Below are 15,465 nucleotides of genomic sequence, written 5' to 3'. Positions count from 1 at the left end.
AAAAGGCAATTTCATTTTTTAATTTTATGAGGAAACTCCATACTGTTTTTCCACAGTGGTTGCACCAGTCTACATTCCCACCAATAGTGAATGAGGGTTCTCTTTTCTCTACATCCTTGTCAGCACTTGTTTGTTGACTTATTGATGATAGCCATTCTGACAGGCATGAGGTGACAAAAATCTCACTGTGGTTTTTATCTGTCTAATTAGTGACAACCATTTTTCATGTCTTTTGGCCATTTGTATGTCTTCTTTGGAGAAGTTTTTTTCAGGATCTTAACCCATTTGTTATTTTAATTTTTTAATTTTATTTTTTAATTGAATTTATTGGTGTTGGGCAAACAAGTGTGAAACAAGGGAGTTAGGTTTGCTCACTTGTATTTTGCATTGGCGCCAGGCAGAGCCATGTGTGTGTGGTCTATGGAAGGCTGCGGGTGCCTTCCCTCAGGGGGGCAGATTGCAAATTGCAGATTACCTGCCTCCAAGGGGAGGAGCAATTGTTTGCTATTGTTTGCTATTGTTTGCCGGAGAAGGGGTATTTCCTACCTGGCCTGTTTTGCTGGTGGAGGCCTGTGAGTCTGGGGAGTCCAGAAATAGGGTCCAGTGAGTCTGGAGAGTGAGTCCGGGGAGTCTGGAGAGGAGGTCGGGGCTTGGGAACCCTGAGAGAGAGGGAAGTGGTTTCCCCTGTTTGCTAGTCTATCTGCCATTGCAAGACTCTACTAAATGAAATGGTCCACCATTTTCTGGCTCCACGGTTCCTTTACCATCTGCCAGAATCCTATATGAACCTGTATAGCCATGGCCACTGGCCTTACATCTGGGATAACAACAGTTAATAAAATTATATAGGTTTCAGTGTACAATTCTATAATACACACTACATATATTGTATTGTGTGTTCACCACCTAAAATCAAGTCTCCTTCCATCAGTATTTATTCCAACTTTGTCCTACTCTCTCCTACTTCTCCCCCACCACCTTTCTCTCGTGATCACCGTACCATTGGCTGTGTCTGTGAGATTTTGTTTTGTTTTGTTTTTTGTTTAATGCCTTCAATTTTTCCCACTTTTTAGTTGGGTTGTTTGTCTTTTAGGTGTTCAGTTGTATAAGTGCCTTATATATTTTGGAAATTAGCCCCTTATCAGATGTATTACTGGCAAATATGTTCTCCCAGTCAGTGTGTTCCGTTTACATGATAATCCATCTTGGGCTGATGCTCAGACCACCCGAGCTATCCTCAGCACCAGGGGCTGACGCTCAAACCAATCAAGCCACTGGCTGCAAAAGGGGAAGAGAGAGAGAAGGTAGAATGGGAAGGGAAGAGAAGATGATGGTTGCTTTTCATGTGTGCCCTGACTGAAGATTGAACCTGGGACGTCTACATGCCGGGCCAACGCTCTATCCACTGAGCAAACTGGCCAGGGCTGATATCTTTCTTATATGTTTGTCATCTATATATTTCTTTGTGAGGTGTGTTTGTTAAGGTATTTTAAGAGAGTTTGGATATTTTGGATGACTCCTTTATCAAATATATTGCTTAACAAAAATTAAGGGATATTTCAAAATGAATATGAAGCGATAAATGTCTTCTGCAAATATTCTCCAGTTTCTGATTGACTTATCATTCGCTTGAAAATATCTTTCACAGAGCTTTTTTTTTTTTACTTTAATGAAGTACCAGTTATCAATTATTTATTTCAATGGATCATGCTTTTGGTTTTAAATTTTTTTTAAAAGTCATCACCATTCTCAAGGTAAAGTTATAGTATTAAATGCCTATTTCAGACAAGAAAAAATATTAAATCAATGACCAACCTTCTACCTTAAAAAAAACAACTTGAAAAAAGACTAAATTAAACACAATGTAGAAAAAAAACATAAAATAATTTAAATTTTTTAAAAAGAACAGATAAATAATTGAGAAAGTCAAAAAAGTCAGATGATGTTTCTGAAGAATTAATACAATTGAAAGAAAGCACAATTAGACTAATAAAAAAAATTCACAAATAACCAATATCAAGAATGAGTAGAAGATATCACTATAGAGCCTACAGATACTATAAAATAGAATTTAAGTATATGATATTATGAACAGCTTTATGAAAATAATTCAGTAACATAAGCAAAATGGGTAAATTCCTTACAAATTACCAAAACTGACACAGTTAAAAACAGAATATCTAAATAACTCTATATTTGTCAAAAAAATTAAATTTGCAATTTGAAAACTTCTTATAAAGAAAACTCAGTTCTAGATGATCCACTGGTAAATTTTTAAAATAAATAAACAAGAGCCCTGGCCGGTTGGCTCAGCGGTAGAGCGTTGGCCTAGCGTGCGGAGGACCCGGGTTCGATTCCCGGCCAGGGCACACAGGAGAAGCGCCCATTTGCTTCTCCACCCCTCCGCCGCGCCTTCCTCTCTGTCTCTCTCTTCCCCTCCTGCAGCCAAGGCTCCATTGGAGCAAAGATGGCCCGGGCGCTGGGGATGGCTCTGTGGCCTCTGCCTCAGGCGCTAGAGTGGCTCTGGTCGCAACATGGCGACGCCCAGGATGGGCAGAGCATCGCCCCCTGGTGGGCAGAGCGTTGCCCCCGGTGGGCGTGCCGGGTGGATCCCGGTCGGGTGCATGCGGGAGTCTGTCTGACTGTCTCTCCCTGTTTCCAGCTTCAGAAAAATGCAAAAAAAAAAAAAAAAAAATTAAATTAAAAATAAATAAATAAATAAAAATAAATAAACACATGTTTTAGAAAATATGAAAGGAGAGAAAACTTCCAAAACTCATTTTATATGTCTATAATAACAATGATACAAAACCTATCATGGGCTTTACAGGAAAAAAAATTACAGAAAATACGCTGCATGAACTCAGTTGCAAAAATTCTTAACTGAATATTAGAAAATTGAATTCACCAATATAAAAAAGAATAATATAACATAACCAAGTGAGGTTTAACCACAGGATTCAGTTTGTTTTAACATTTGAAAATCAAGCAACGTGAATGGTCACATTGACAAATTAAAGAAAACAATTTATTTGATCGTTTTAATGAATATAGAAAAAGTTTTGGACAAATTTCAAAAGCTATTTATCTTTTTAAACTATCTAGCAATCTAGAAAAATAAATAAATTTCCTCAAATCAATAAAAGACATCTTATAAAAAACTATATCTAATATCATACTTCAAAGTTAAATATTGAATCTTACACTCTAAATTCAGGAAAAAGACAAAAATATTTGCAACCTTGGGGCAAGCAAAGATTTCATAGAGAGGACATGGAAAATATTAACTACATAAGATAAAGTTGAAAGAGAAGACCTCATAAAAAATTAAAAACTTCTGTTCATGAAAAGACAAATATACTGCTCAAAAAAATTGAAGGATATTTCCAAAGGACTATGAAGCAATAAAAAAAGAAGCATTTGAATTGTTTTATTAAACAAGAATATCAGAAAAGCAAACAAGTCAAAGAAAGTTGTTTGATTATGCAAATGAGATGCAAAACCAACTTTTATTTCATTGGTAAAAATGCACTATCCAAAAGCTGAAAGTACTGGAGTATTTGCATGTTCCCTGATTCCATAATTTTTGTGAGCAGTGTATATTGGCAGGCCAAAGAATTAGAGAAGGTAGTTGCAATACATGTATTTTTCAAAGAGCTTGTATCTAAAATTTATATACAAGTATTAGTTTTTATATGGTATTGCCATATTTTAGATATGTCTTTTAAATTTGTATTTATTGGCTGATTTTTAAAGAGAAAGGAAGAGAAAGAGAGAGAGACATTGATTTGTTGTTCCACTTTTTTACACATTCATTGGTTGATTGTTGTATGTGCCCTAACCAGGAATCAAACCTGCAACCTTGGCATATGGGGTCAATGCTTTAACCAACTGAGCTACTCAATCAGGGTCTCTATCTTAAGATACATTTAAAGAAGTGTTCTATCAACAGTTTTGTTTTTAAAATGTCAAAATGCACAGTATTAAGTGAATTTCAAACATATAACTCTAAATATAGGATTAAAAGTTTACATATTGTATATGATGAAAAATGTTAAATATCGACTTAATATGAGAGAAGGAACATAATTTTTCAATATTCTTGGATGTATATAAGCAAAAGGTTTGCAAGCATTTGTCATACATGCTATTTTATAACCTAATTTTTTGATGTAAGCATGTAGAAGTTTGATTTTGACTTGAAGAACCAAGAAAGATTTCATGAAGCAGTTTGCCCTGATGCATACATGAAAGATGGAACAATAGGCAAAGATGAGATGGGAACTAGGGTGGGCTGTCAGGCATATTCTAACTAAAGGTAAGGCATGAATGTTTAGGTTTTGTTTGGGGATTATCAGGAAAGTCTAATAAAACTAACTTCCTGGGTCTCCAAAGTCATACAATGAGATAAGGTAGTCTGTGGCCAGACTGCAAGTATCTTTGTATGATACATATGAAGTTTGTAATTTGTTCTAGGTAATGTGGAGGTACTGAAGGCTTTTTAACAGTTAAATGCCATGTCCAGACCTGTGTTTATGATACATCAGCAAGTCAGGATGGTAGAGTGGAAAGAGAATTGGAATGGAATCAAAAGACCTTGGTTGAATGCCAAGCTTTGCTATGGACCATGTACTCTTAGAAAGTTTTGATAGCCCTTATTTTCTTCATTTGATAGCCTTCATTTCTTCATTTAAACTTTCTTTAAATATTGAAAGTTTAAATTAGATAATCTCTGAAATCCTTGAAACATTCTGAGAACATGAGATGGGATTTGTAGCAATGAGAACAGGAAGAATGACCCTGCCATAAAATTAGGAAGAGGTAATAAAAGTTATAACCTGAGACATGTCTATGGCAATAGAAAAGAAAGTTTGAATCTAGGAAAATAATTTAACACAGGGATAAGGGTGCCATCGATGCTTATGAAATTTTGAATCTAAGGGACTACAACTTGCTGTCGGCTCTCTAGTTTGAACTCCACTGTTAATCACATATTTAGTGCTAAAAACTATCTAAACATATTTCTGATAAGTGATAACCCAGTTGAGAGTACACGTGGATATAATACCACCATTTAATTTTTAAAATTATTTGAGTTTGTTTAAGTGTGATTATTATTTTTTAAATACCTTTTAAACTAGGAAGCTGACGATAAGCTGCGAGTTTGGGCTGAAATATATTTTCCATTAAAACTCGTTCCATAAAAAATAAGTCCTGATGAAACTTCTCAGATTTGAATATTGCATCTGAGTGGTCTTCTTCGTCATCATGAATTTTAGACAGAATTGCATTTTCTATTTCCATTATAGAACTAGCTTCACTATCTGTAAAATACAAACATAATGTAATAATAAAATAAACCAAATAATATTAGATGATTTACGCATTCTACAATAAATATTTTACAAATGACATTTTGTCATTACTATTTGTTTTCTTCTGGTACTCAACAACTTCAATAGACATTTAGTGAATAACTTTTATATAACAAGCACAAAGAAGATATACATATATCACCTCATTTTGGAATTCTCAACCACTCAAAAATGTACTGTCTTTTGAAAAATGATAACCTCATGAGGTAATTTTTATCTCTATACATTTTTATTTCAATTAAAATGAGATGATCAGTCTTCAAATAAAGGTCTGATCTGAGTATTGCTTTATAAGAATATTATACTATGTTAATTTTTGTTGATGCTATAATAAATTATCAAAAAATTAGTGGATTAGAAACCCATGCCAATTTATATAGGGTTAGAGGTCTGGATGCAGTTCTCACTGGGCTAAAACCAAGAAGTCAATGAGGTTATGCTCCTTTGTAGAGGTTATAGAGTAGAATTCATTTCCTTGTCTTTTCCAGCTTCTAGAGGCCTTCTACATCTAGTACATCTATCTGACCTGCTGTCATTGCATCTCTCTCTGACCACAGCTGGAAAAGGTCTTTCACATTTAAGTGCACATTAGATGGGGCCTACTCAGATATTGTAAAATAATCTCCTTTTAAGACCTTTATTTAGTCACATCTGGAAAGTTTTCTTTTTGCCATGTAAGGTAAGATATTTACAGATTCCAGGGATTAGGAGGTGTACATTTTGGGGAAAAAATTATTTGCCTACTACACTCTTATTTTTAAAACCAAATAAAGGGATGTCCTGCTTCCATGAAGATGACATAGACACATTTTTGCCTGTTCTTCCTGCTAAATACAACTAAAAACCCTGGACATTATATATACATCATATATTATATTATATATTATATCTATATTATATATTACATATTATATAAGGTCTACTGGAAAGTTCTGTCCATTTTTGGAATAAAACAAAATACAAATTTTTCTTACCATCAATAAACTTTATTAAATAATATAATTGCCATTATTATTAATGATTTCTTGCCAGCGTGAGGGCAATTTCTATATCCCTTTTTTTTTTTTTTTTTGCATTTTTCTGAAGCTGGAAACAGGGAGAGACAGTCAGACAGACTCCCGCATGTGCCCGACCAGGATCCACCCGGCACGCCCACCGGGGGCGACGCTCTGCCCACCAGGGGGCGATGCTCTGCCCATCCTGGGCGTCGCCATGTTGCGACCAGAGCCACTCTAGCGCCTGAGGCAGAGGCCACCGAGTCATCCCCAGCGCCCGGGCCATCTTTGCTCCAATGGAGCCTCGGCTGCGGGAGGGGAAGAGAGAGACAGAGAGGAAAGCGCGGCGGAGGGGTGGAGAAGCAAATGGGCGCTTCTCCTGTGTGCCCTGGCCGGGAATCGAACCCGGGTCCTCCGCACGCTAGGCCGACGCTCTACCGCTGAGCCAACCGGCCAGGGCCGTATATCCCATTTTTGAAAAATGTTTTTTATCTTTTGATGCGAAAAATTGAACTAGTGCTTGTTTGATATCTTCTTCATTTTTGAATTTTTTGCCCTTCAAAAAATTTTGTAAGCCCTGGCCGGTTGGCTCAGTGGTAGAGCATCAGCCTGGCATGCAGAGTCCCGGGTTCGATTCCTGGCACATAAGAGAAGCACCCATCTGCTTGTCCATCCTTCCCCCTCTCCTTCCTCACTGTCTCTCTCTTCCCCTCCCGCAGCCGAGGCTCCATTGGAGCAAAGATGGCCTGGGCGCTGAGGATGGCTCTGTGGCCTCTGCCTCAGGCGCTAGAATAGCTCTGGATGCAACAGAGCGATGCCCCAGAGGGGCAGAGCATCGCCCCCTGGTGGGCATGCCGGGTGGATTCCAGTCAGGCACATGCGGGAGTCTGTCTGACTGCCTCCCCGTTTCCAGCTTTGGAAAAATGCAAAAAAAAAAAAATTTGTAAGAACAAAAACAAGTGATAGTCGGAGGGTGCTAAGTCCAGGGAATATGGTGGATGCGACAGACAAGCTTCTGTAGCATTTCCTCCTTGTTGAAATTCGTAAAAATTACAGTGGCGTAAATGAACTTTATCAGTAGCCATGGGTACACTATGGCTTCACACATAAGACTAACGTGAATCAACTTTGTTTTAGTTAATTTGCTACGTCAGTATGTATACATTAAGTGATAAAAATAGAGAGGCACACATGCGCCAAATAAACGTGCTTATGTGTCGAAACTTGTTGTGATAGAAACGGACAGAACTTTCCAGTAGACCTTATATATATTAGTATATATATATAAAACATAAGAAGACTTTAAAAGCCTTTGGAAAAAGAAGGCAGAGCACAACACATCATATTCAAAAAAGCCCCCACAGCCTGACCTTGGTGGCGCAGTGGATAAAGCATCGACCTGGAAATGCTGAGGTCACCGGTTTGAAACCCTGGGCTTGCCTGGTCAAGGCACATATGGGAGTTGATGCTTCCAGCTCCTCCCCCCATCTCTCTCTCTTTCTTTCTCTCTCTCTCTCTCTCTCTCTCTCTCTCTCTCTCTCCCCTCTCTCCCTCTCTCTCTCCTCTCTAAAATGAATAAATAAAATTTTTTAAAAAATTTAAAAAAAGCCCCCACAGATATCTAGAAAACAATGAGAGAGAAATAACATCTTATATAAAGAGTAAATACATTGAATAATAGCAGATGTCTCATAATAAATCATGGAGGCCAGAAAGAATTAATACAGATTATTAATCATTGGGAAAAAAAGAACTGTTCAACCCAGGATTTTATACCCACTGAAAACATTCCATGGGATTAGAAGAAGAAATTAAGGTATTATCAGATGAAGGATCACTAAGAGATTTTGCTGTCAGCAGATATTCCCTAAAAATGGCGAAAGGAAGTTCTATAAACCGGAAGAAAATTACAAAAGAAGAAATTTTAGAACAGTGGGTAAAAATATGAATAAATACAATACACTCTCCTTCTTCTCTTGAGTTTTCCTAATTATGTTTGATGGTTGACACTGTCAACCACTATCTGATGTAGTTCTAAATGGAAAAATATTTCTACTACATACCATATTTTTTACTCCATAAGTTGCACTTTTTCCCCCCAAAAGTGGAGGTGAAAATGCCCATGCGTCTTATGGAGTAAAAAATACGGTATTTTATTAAGTATTTTAACACACTATTTGGTTCAGAATATTTTTTTTCTTATTTTCCTCCTTAAAATCTTAGGTGTGTCTTATGGTCAGATGCATCTTAGGGAGCGAAAAATATGGTAGAGAAAGTATTTAAGGCAAACATATAAGTAAGGAAGAGTAAAAGGATATAAAGGTGGCTAGGATTTCTATACTTTACTTGAAATGCCAAAATTTCAAAACCCATGAATTAAAATGTTTTGTATGTATAATACCATATGTAGAGTAACCACTAAAATAAGCTAGACAAAGAAATGAACTAAAAAAATATTATAAATAAGTCAAAGTGAAGTTGTAAAAAAAAGAAGTTTGAATTACTAACAGCAACAATGGAGAAAAAAAGAGAGAAACAAAACCAGGCAGAACAAACAGAAAACATATATTGGCAGACTTCAGCCTTACTTTATTAATAACTATATTAAATATGAGTGGTCTAAATATACCAATTAAAATCATAAATTAGTAGAGATTAGATTAAAATCATAACCCAAATATGTAATGTCTCCAAGAAACCTATTTGAAATACACAATATATGTAGGTTTAAAATAAAAGGAGGTAAAAGATGTAGTAGGCAAACATTAATCAAAGGTAAACAGAAGTAGCTACATAAAAATCTGGATTCAGAGTAAAGAAAACTATCAAAGTCATACAGCAGCTTTATGTACCTATTGCACCAAAAAGACATTGCAATCCTAAATGTTTCTTCAGCAAAAAAACAAGACTGCACCATATGGAAAGCATAAACTGATAGAACTGAAAGGGGAAACAGACATATCCAATATTAGATAGAATAGGTAGACAGAAAATGGCAAAGATATAAAAGAAATCAACACCAACCAAAACCTCTGACATCCAATGAAAGCCAAATATGTATTCTCTTCAAGTATACTTGGGACATATACCATGAGAGACCATATCCTGGACCATAAAGCAAACCTCAACACATTTTAAAAAAGGAAAATCAGAATGTGCTTTTCAACTACAATGGAATTAAACTAGAAATCAATGATGAAAATATAACAAGAAAATCTCCAAACATTTAGGATCTACAAAATGCACTTCTAAATAATGCCTGGGTCAAAGAGGAAGTCTCAAGAGAAATATATAAAAATGTGTATTTAAGTTAATGAAAATAAAAACACAATATATTAAAATTTTGAGACACAGCTAAAGCAGTGCTAAGAAGCAAATTTATACCACTAAAGTTATATTTGAAAAAAATGAAAAATATCAAATCAATAACATAAGCTCCTAACTCAAGAACCTAAACAAAATAAACTTAATGCTAGCCTAACCAGGCAGTGGCACAGTGGACAGAGGGTCAGACTGTGACACAGAGGACCCAGGTTTGAAACCCTGAGGTCTCTGGCTTGAGCGCTGGCTCACCTGGCTTGAGCACAGGCTCACCAGCTTGAGCGTGGGGGTGCTGTCTTGAGCGTGGTCTTGAACCCAGAGGTTGCTGGCTTGAAACCCTGAATGCTGGCTTAAGGCCAAGATCGCTGGCTTGAGCAAGAGGTCACTCTGCTGTAGCTCCCTGATCAAGGCACATATGAGAAAGCAATCAATGAGCAACTAAAGTGCTGCAACAAAGAATTGATGCTTCTCATCTCTCTCCCTTCCTCTGTGTCTGTCCCTATCTGTCCCTCTCTTTGACCCTCTGTCTCTTCAAAAAAAATAATAAATACACTTAATGCTATTAGAAGGGAAAAAATAGAAAAGATATGAACAGAAATCAATGAAACTGGAAACAAAATACAAGGAAAAAATCAGTGAAACATATAACTAGTTCTTTGAGAAGATCAATAAAATTGACAAACCTCCATTAAATAGAGAAAGCCAAAAAGAGAAAAGACAAAATACTATATTTAGGAAAGAAGTAGGAGACACTACAAACCATGCAGAAATCAAAAGGATAATAAAAGAACACTACAAACAACTCTAAATACATAAAATTGATAACAGATAAAATGAAGCAATTATGCCAAAAACACAAACTACTACCTGACCAGGCAGTGGAGCAGTGGATAGAGCGTCGAACTGGGACACAGAGGACTCAGGTTCGAAACACTGAGGTCGCCAGCTTGAGCAGTGGGCTCATCTGGTTTGAGCAAAGCTCACCAGCTTGAACCCCTGGCTCAGGCAAGGGGTTACTCGGTCTGCTGTAGCCCCTGGTCAGGGCACATATGAAAAAGCAATCAATGAACAATTAAGGTGCTACAAAGAAGAACTGATGCTTCTCTGTCTCTCCCTTCCGGTCTGTCTGTCCCTATCTGTCCCTCTCTGTCTCTCTGTCTCTGTCAAAGAAAAAAATACCAAAACACAAACTATTGTAACTTATTCAATGTAATTTCAAATTTAATAAAATTAAATTTGCAATGTAAAAAATCACCCCCACCCCCAATCTCCAGGCACAGATTACTTTACTGGAGAATTCTACCAGGCATTTAAAAAATAATTAACACTGCCTGACCAGGTGGTGGCGCAGTGGATAGTGCGTCGGACTGGGATGTGGAGGACTCAGGTTCGAGACCTCAAGGTCACCAGCTTGAGCGCGGGCTCGTCTGGTTTGAGCAAAGCTCACCAGCTTGGACCCAAGGTTGCTAGCTCTAGCAAGGGGTTACTCAGTCTGCTGAAGGCCCATGGTCAAGGCACATATGAGAGAGCAATCAATGAGCAACTAAGGTGTTGCAACAACAACAACAAAAAAAATTAACACCAATTCTATACAATCTCTTCCAGAAAATAGAAGGTGAAGGAAAACTTTCTAATTCCATTTACAAAGTTAATATTCCCAAATCCAGACAAAGAAAGCATAAAAGATATAAATCTATATTCTTCATGAATATAGATATAAAAATACTTTCTATGTTGTTCCAGAAAGCAAATATTGTAACTGCTAATAAAAATAATAATTTATTAATGATATCATGCGAAAACATCATTCAAAAAACTGAAATCTTACTTTTATCTGCAGCATCTCCTGGCCGCCTTTGGTCCCGGTCCTTGGAAGGTACACTTGCTTTACTACTTGAATCAATTACAGATTGTTTTACTGGTAAAGATGAAAGCTCCAGAGCTTTATAAGAATCATACAAATCCCAAGCAGTAGACATTACACCTAAATAAAGAGGCAGAAAGGTAAAAATTACTGTAAGCAAAATTCTAATATTTTAGCTTATATCATTAGTCATTAGCACAATCTAAGATAAGAATATCTATTGTCTAGGAAAAAATACTACTGTTTAACCAAAATGGCAGGAAGTAGATAAAAATAAAAAAGAAATAAATCATAAAGATACTTAAGAGATCCTTAGCCACCACACTTTTAGCCTCTACAAATAAATACCTTAGTGCTTCAGTGACAGCTTCAAATAAACCTCACCACCCTTTCTGACCACACACCTCCCTCCCCTTTATCCAAGCTGGTGCAGCATAATCTCATCAGTCCATCAGTTGATATCAAATGTCTTGATGGGAACCCAGACAATCATGTTATAATAAGGTTTTATTGTTCCTTTGCTATGGTTAACATATAACAATATGTTATATTCCACAGAACTTTAGAGCTTTTTATTTATAATTATCTAATTACTTTAATCAAGAAAATTTCCTATATACTTATCTGAAAAGATTGTATATATTGGGAAAATGACAGACTCCATTCTCAAAAAACTGGTATAGTGGTATGGTTTTTAACTTCCTTTTTAAATTTTTCATTTATCTATTTTTATTTAATTGATCAAACATAACAATGTCTCAAAAAATAAAATAAAATAAAGCTCTCAACTTTTCATTACTGAAATAACCATGAAAGGATTATATACCAATTAGTTTATCAGTGACATCACAATATGGTCCTACATGCTAAACTTAGCAAACTTTCAGTTAAAGTACAATGCTTTAATATGTTTTTCCCTGAAAATAAAAACAGAATCTGGATCAAATAAATGTAACTACCTCATCATTAGAAGCTTTATTTTCCAGAAGAAGCTAAGAACTATATGATTTCATACATAGGTGGGATATAAAACTGAGACTCATGGACATAGATAAAAGTGAAGTGGTTACCGGGGAAGGGGGTTAGGGCTTGGTAGTAAAGAGGAACAAACACATACAGAAGGAAAAGAATTTGACTTTGGGTGATGGGCACACAACAGCGCAATCAACAGTTCAAATGCTATAAAGATGTTTATTGAAACCTATGTATTCTTTTTTTTTTTTTTTTTTTTTTTTGTATTTTTCTGAAGCTGGAAACAGGGAGAGACAGTCAGACTCCCGCATGCGCCTGACCGGGATCCACCCGGCACGCCCACCAGGGGGCATGCTCTGCCCCTCCGGGGCGTCGCTTTGTCGCGACCAGAGCCACTCTAGCGCCTGGGGCAGAGGCCAAGGAGCCATCCCCAGCGCCCGGGCCATCTTTGCTGTAATGGAGCCTCGCTGAGGGAGGGGAAGAGAGAGACAGAGAGGAAGGAGAGGGGGAGGGGTGGAGAAGCAGATGGGCCCTTCTCCTGTGTGCCCTGGCCGGGAATCGAACCCGGGACTTCTGCACGCCAGGCCTACATTCTACCACTGAGCCAACCTGCCAGGGCCGAAACCTATGTATTCTTATTGATCAATGTCACTCCATTAAATTTAATTTCTAAATTTTAAAAAGAAAAGCTTTCTTTTCATAATATTTCCTTTGGTGTTTAACAAGGTTTTCAATTTGTAGGAATGTTAATTCACATTTCACAATAACATTTTATCTTATTGAACTTATTTTATTAGTATCTAGCAAAGTCGTACACAGAATAAATACCTAGAATATGTTGCTGAATAGAAAAGGGTATAATTTCCATATTCATTAAGTAAAAGACCTTAAAAAGAAATTGTCTTTGAATATTGAATTGCCTAACCCTCTTTTTTTTTCCTTTAACTGAAAGTTTGCAAAGTTGAGCATATAGAAATATATGGTTACATGGCCACTAATAAGATAATTGCTACATAAATAAATATGCACATTATAAATAGGTAAAGTAAAATGTTAGAGTGATTTACAGTTCTTTCTTCTTTAAAGATAATAACATTGATAATTATACTTTAGGTTCTACTGTTACATTTGCTTATTTAAATAAATTAACCCTAAGAAATAGAAAAATCTCAAACCATATGTCATATTATAATGTACAAAATGGAACAATAAATAATGAATGATTGTAGCCTTCCAATTTTATACTGTTATATATAATAGTATTAAAGAAATCTATGTTAACTAGTATCAGAAAAAAATTCCTACCTATACCTATGTTTTGAACAATTTTGAATCTTAAGAAGTCTTAATAGTTATTTCTACTAGTTTAATTCGGATGTGTTGGCAAATATGTTTTCCCATTGTGTGGGTTGTCTTTTTATTCTGTTCATGTTGTCTTTAGCTGTGCAAAAGCTTTTTAGTTTGATATAGTCCCATTTGTTCATCCTCTTCTTTGTTTCACTTGCCCATAGAGTTAAATAAGCAAATACATTGCTGCAAGAGATGTCAGAGAGCTTACTGCCTATGTTTTCTTCCAAGATGTCATGATTTCATGACTTACATTCAAGTCTTTTATCCATTTTGAGTTTATTTTTGTGACTGGTGTAAGTTGGTGGTCTAGTTTTATTTTATTGCAAGTAGCTGTCCAATTTTCCTAACACCATTTGTTGAAGAGACTGTCTTTACTCCATTGTATGCTCTTACCTCCTTTGTCAAATATCAATTGTCCATAAAAGTGTGAGTTTATTTCTGGGTTCTCTGTTCTGTTCCATTGATTTATATGCCTGTTTTTATGCCAGTACCAAGCTGTTTTGAGTACAATGGCCTATAACTTGATGTCAGGAAGTGTGATACCTTCCACTTTATTCTTCTTTTTCAAGATTGCGGAGGCTATTCGTGTTCTTTTTTGGTTTCATATAAACTTTTGAAATATTTGTTCTATATCTTTGAAGTATGTCATTGGTATTTTAACAGGAATTGCATGGAATTTATAAATTACTTTGGGTAATATAGACATTTTAATGACGTTTATTTTTCCTATCTATGAACACGGTATATGCTTCCACTTGTTTGTATCTTCCTTGATTTCTTTTATCAATGTTTTATAATTTTCCAAGTACAAGTCTTTAACCTCCTTAGTTAAATTTACTCCTAGGTACTTTATTTTTTTGGTTGTTGCAATAATGAAGGGAATTGTTTTCTTAACTTTTTTCAAATAGTTCATTATTTGTGTATAAAAATGCCTCTGATTTCTGAATATTAATTTTATATCCTGCCACCTTGCTGAATTCATTTATCAGGTCTAGTAGTTTTTTGACTGAGACTTTAGGGTTTTCTATGTACAGTATCATATCATCAGCAAATAATGTTAGTTTTCTTCTTTTCCAACTTGGATGCCTTTTATTTCTTCTTCTTGTCTGATTGCTGTAGCTAGGACTTCCAGAACTATGTTGAATAAGAGTGGTGAAAGGGGGCACCCCTGCCTTGTTCCTGATCTTAAGGGGATTGCTTTTAATTTTTGCCCATTGAGTATGATGTTGGCTGTGGGTTTGTCATAAATGGCATTTATCATGTTGATGTATGTTCCTTGTATTCCCAGTTTGCTGAGAGTTTTGGTCATAAATGGGAGCTAGATTTTATCAAATGCTTTTTCTGCATCTATTGATATTATCGTATGATTTTTCTCCTTCCTTTTGTTTATATGATGAATCACATTGATTGATTTGCAATATTGTACCAGCCTTGCCTCCTCAGAATAAATTCCACTTGATTATGATGTATGATTTTTTTCATGTATTGCTGGATCTGGTTTGCTAATATTTTGTTGAGAATTTTAGCATCTAAATTCATCAGGGATATTGGTCTTTAGTTTTCTTTCTTCGTAGTGTCTTTGCCTTGT

General features: G+C 36.0%; 1 protein-coding gene across 1 annotated transcript in view; it reads right to left on the bottom strand.

The window, feature by feature from the left end:
* DNAI4 (dynein axonemal intermediate chain 4) overlaps positions 1–15,465 on the bottom strand; it is a 164,237-nt gene that overhangs the window by 74,549 nt on the left and 74,223 nt on the right. The window contains 2 exon segments of the mRNA XM_066268924.1: positions 5,130–5,324; positions 11,520–11,675. Of these exon segments, the coding sequence (XP_066125021.1) occupies positions 5,130–5,324; positions 11,520–11,675 (351 nt within the window).

This window comes from Saccopteryx bilineata, chromosome 3 (genome assembly GCF_036850765.1).
Source record: "Saccopteryx bilineata isolate mSacBil1 chromosome 3, mSacBil1_pri_phased_curated, whole genome shotgun sequence".
NCBI classification, from domain to species: domain Eukaryota; kingdom Metazoa; phylum Chordata; class Mammalia; order Chiroptera; family Emballonuridae; genus Saccopteryx; species Saccopteryx bilineata.
This window is presented reverse-complemented; position numbering and strand designations above follow the sequence as displayed.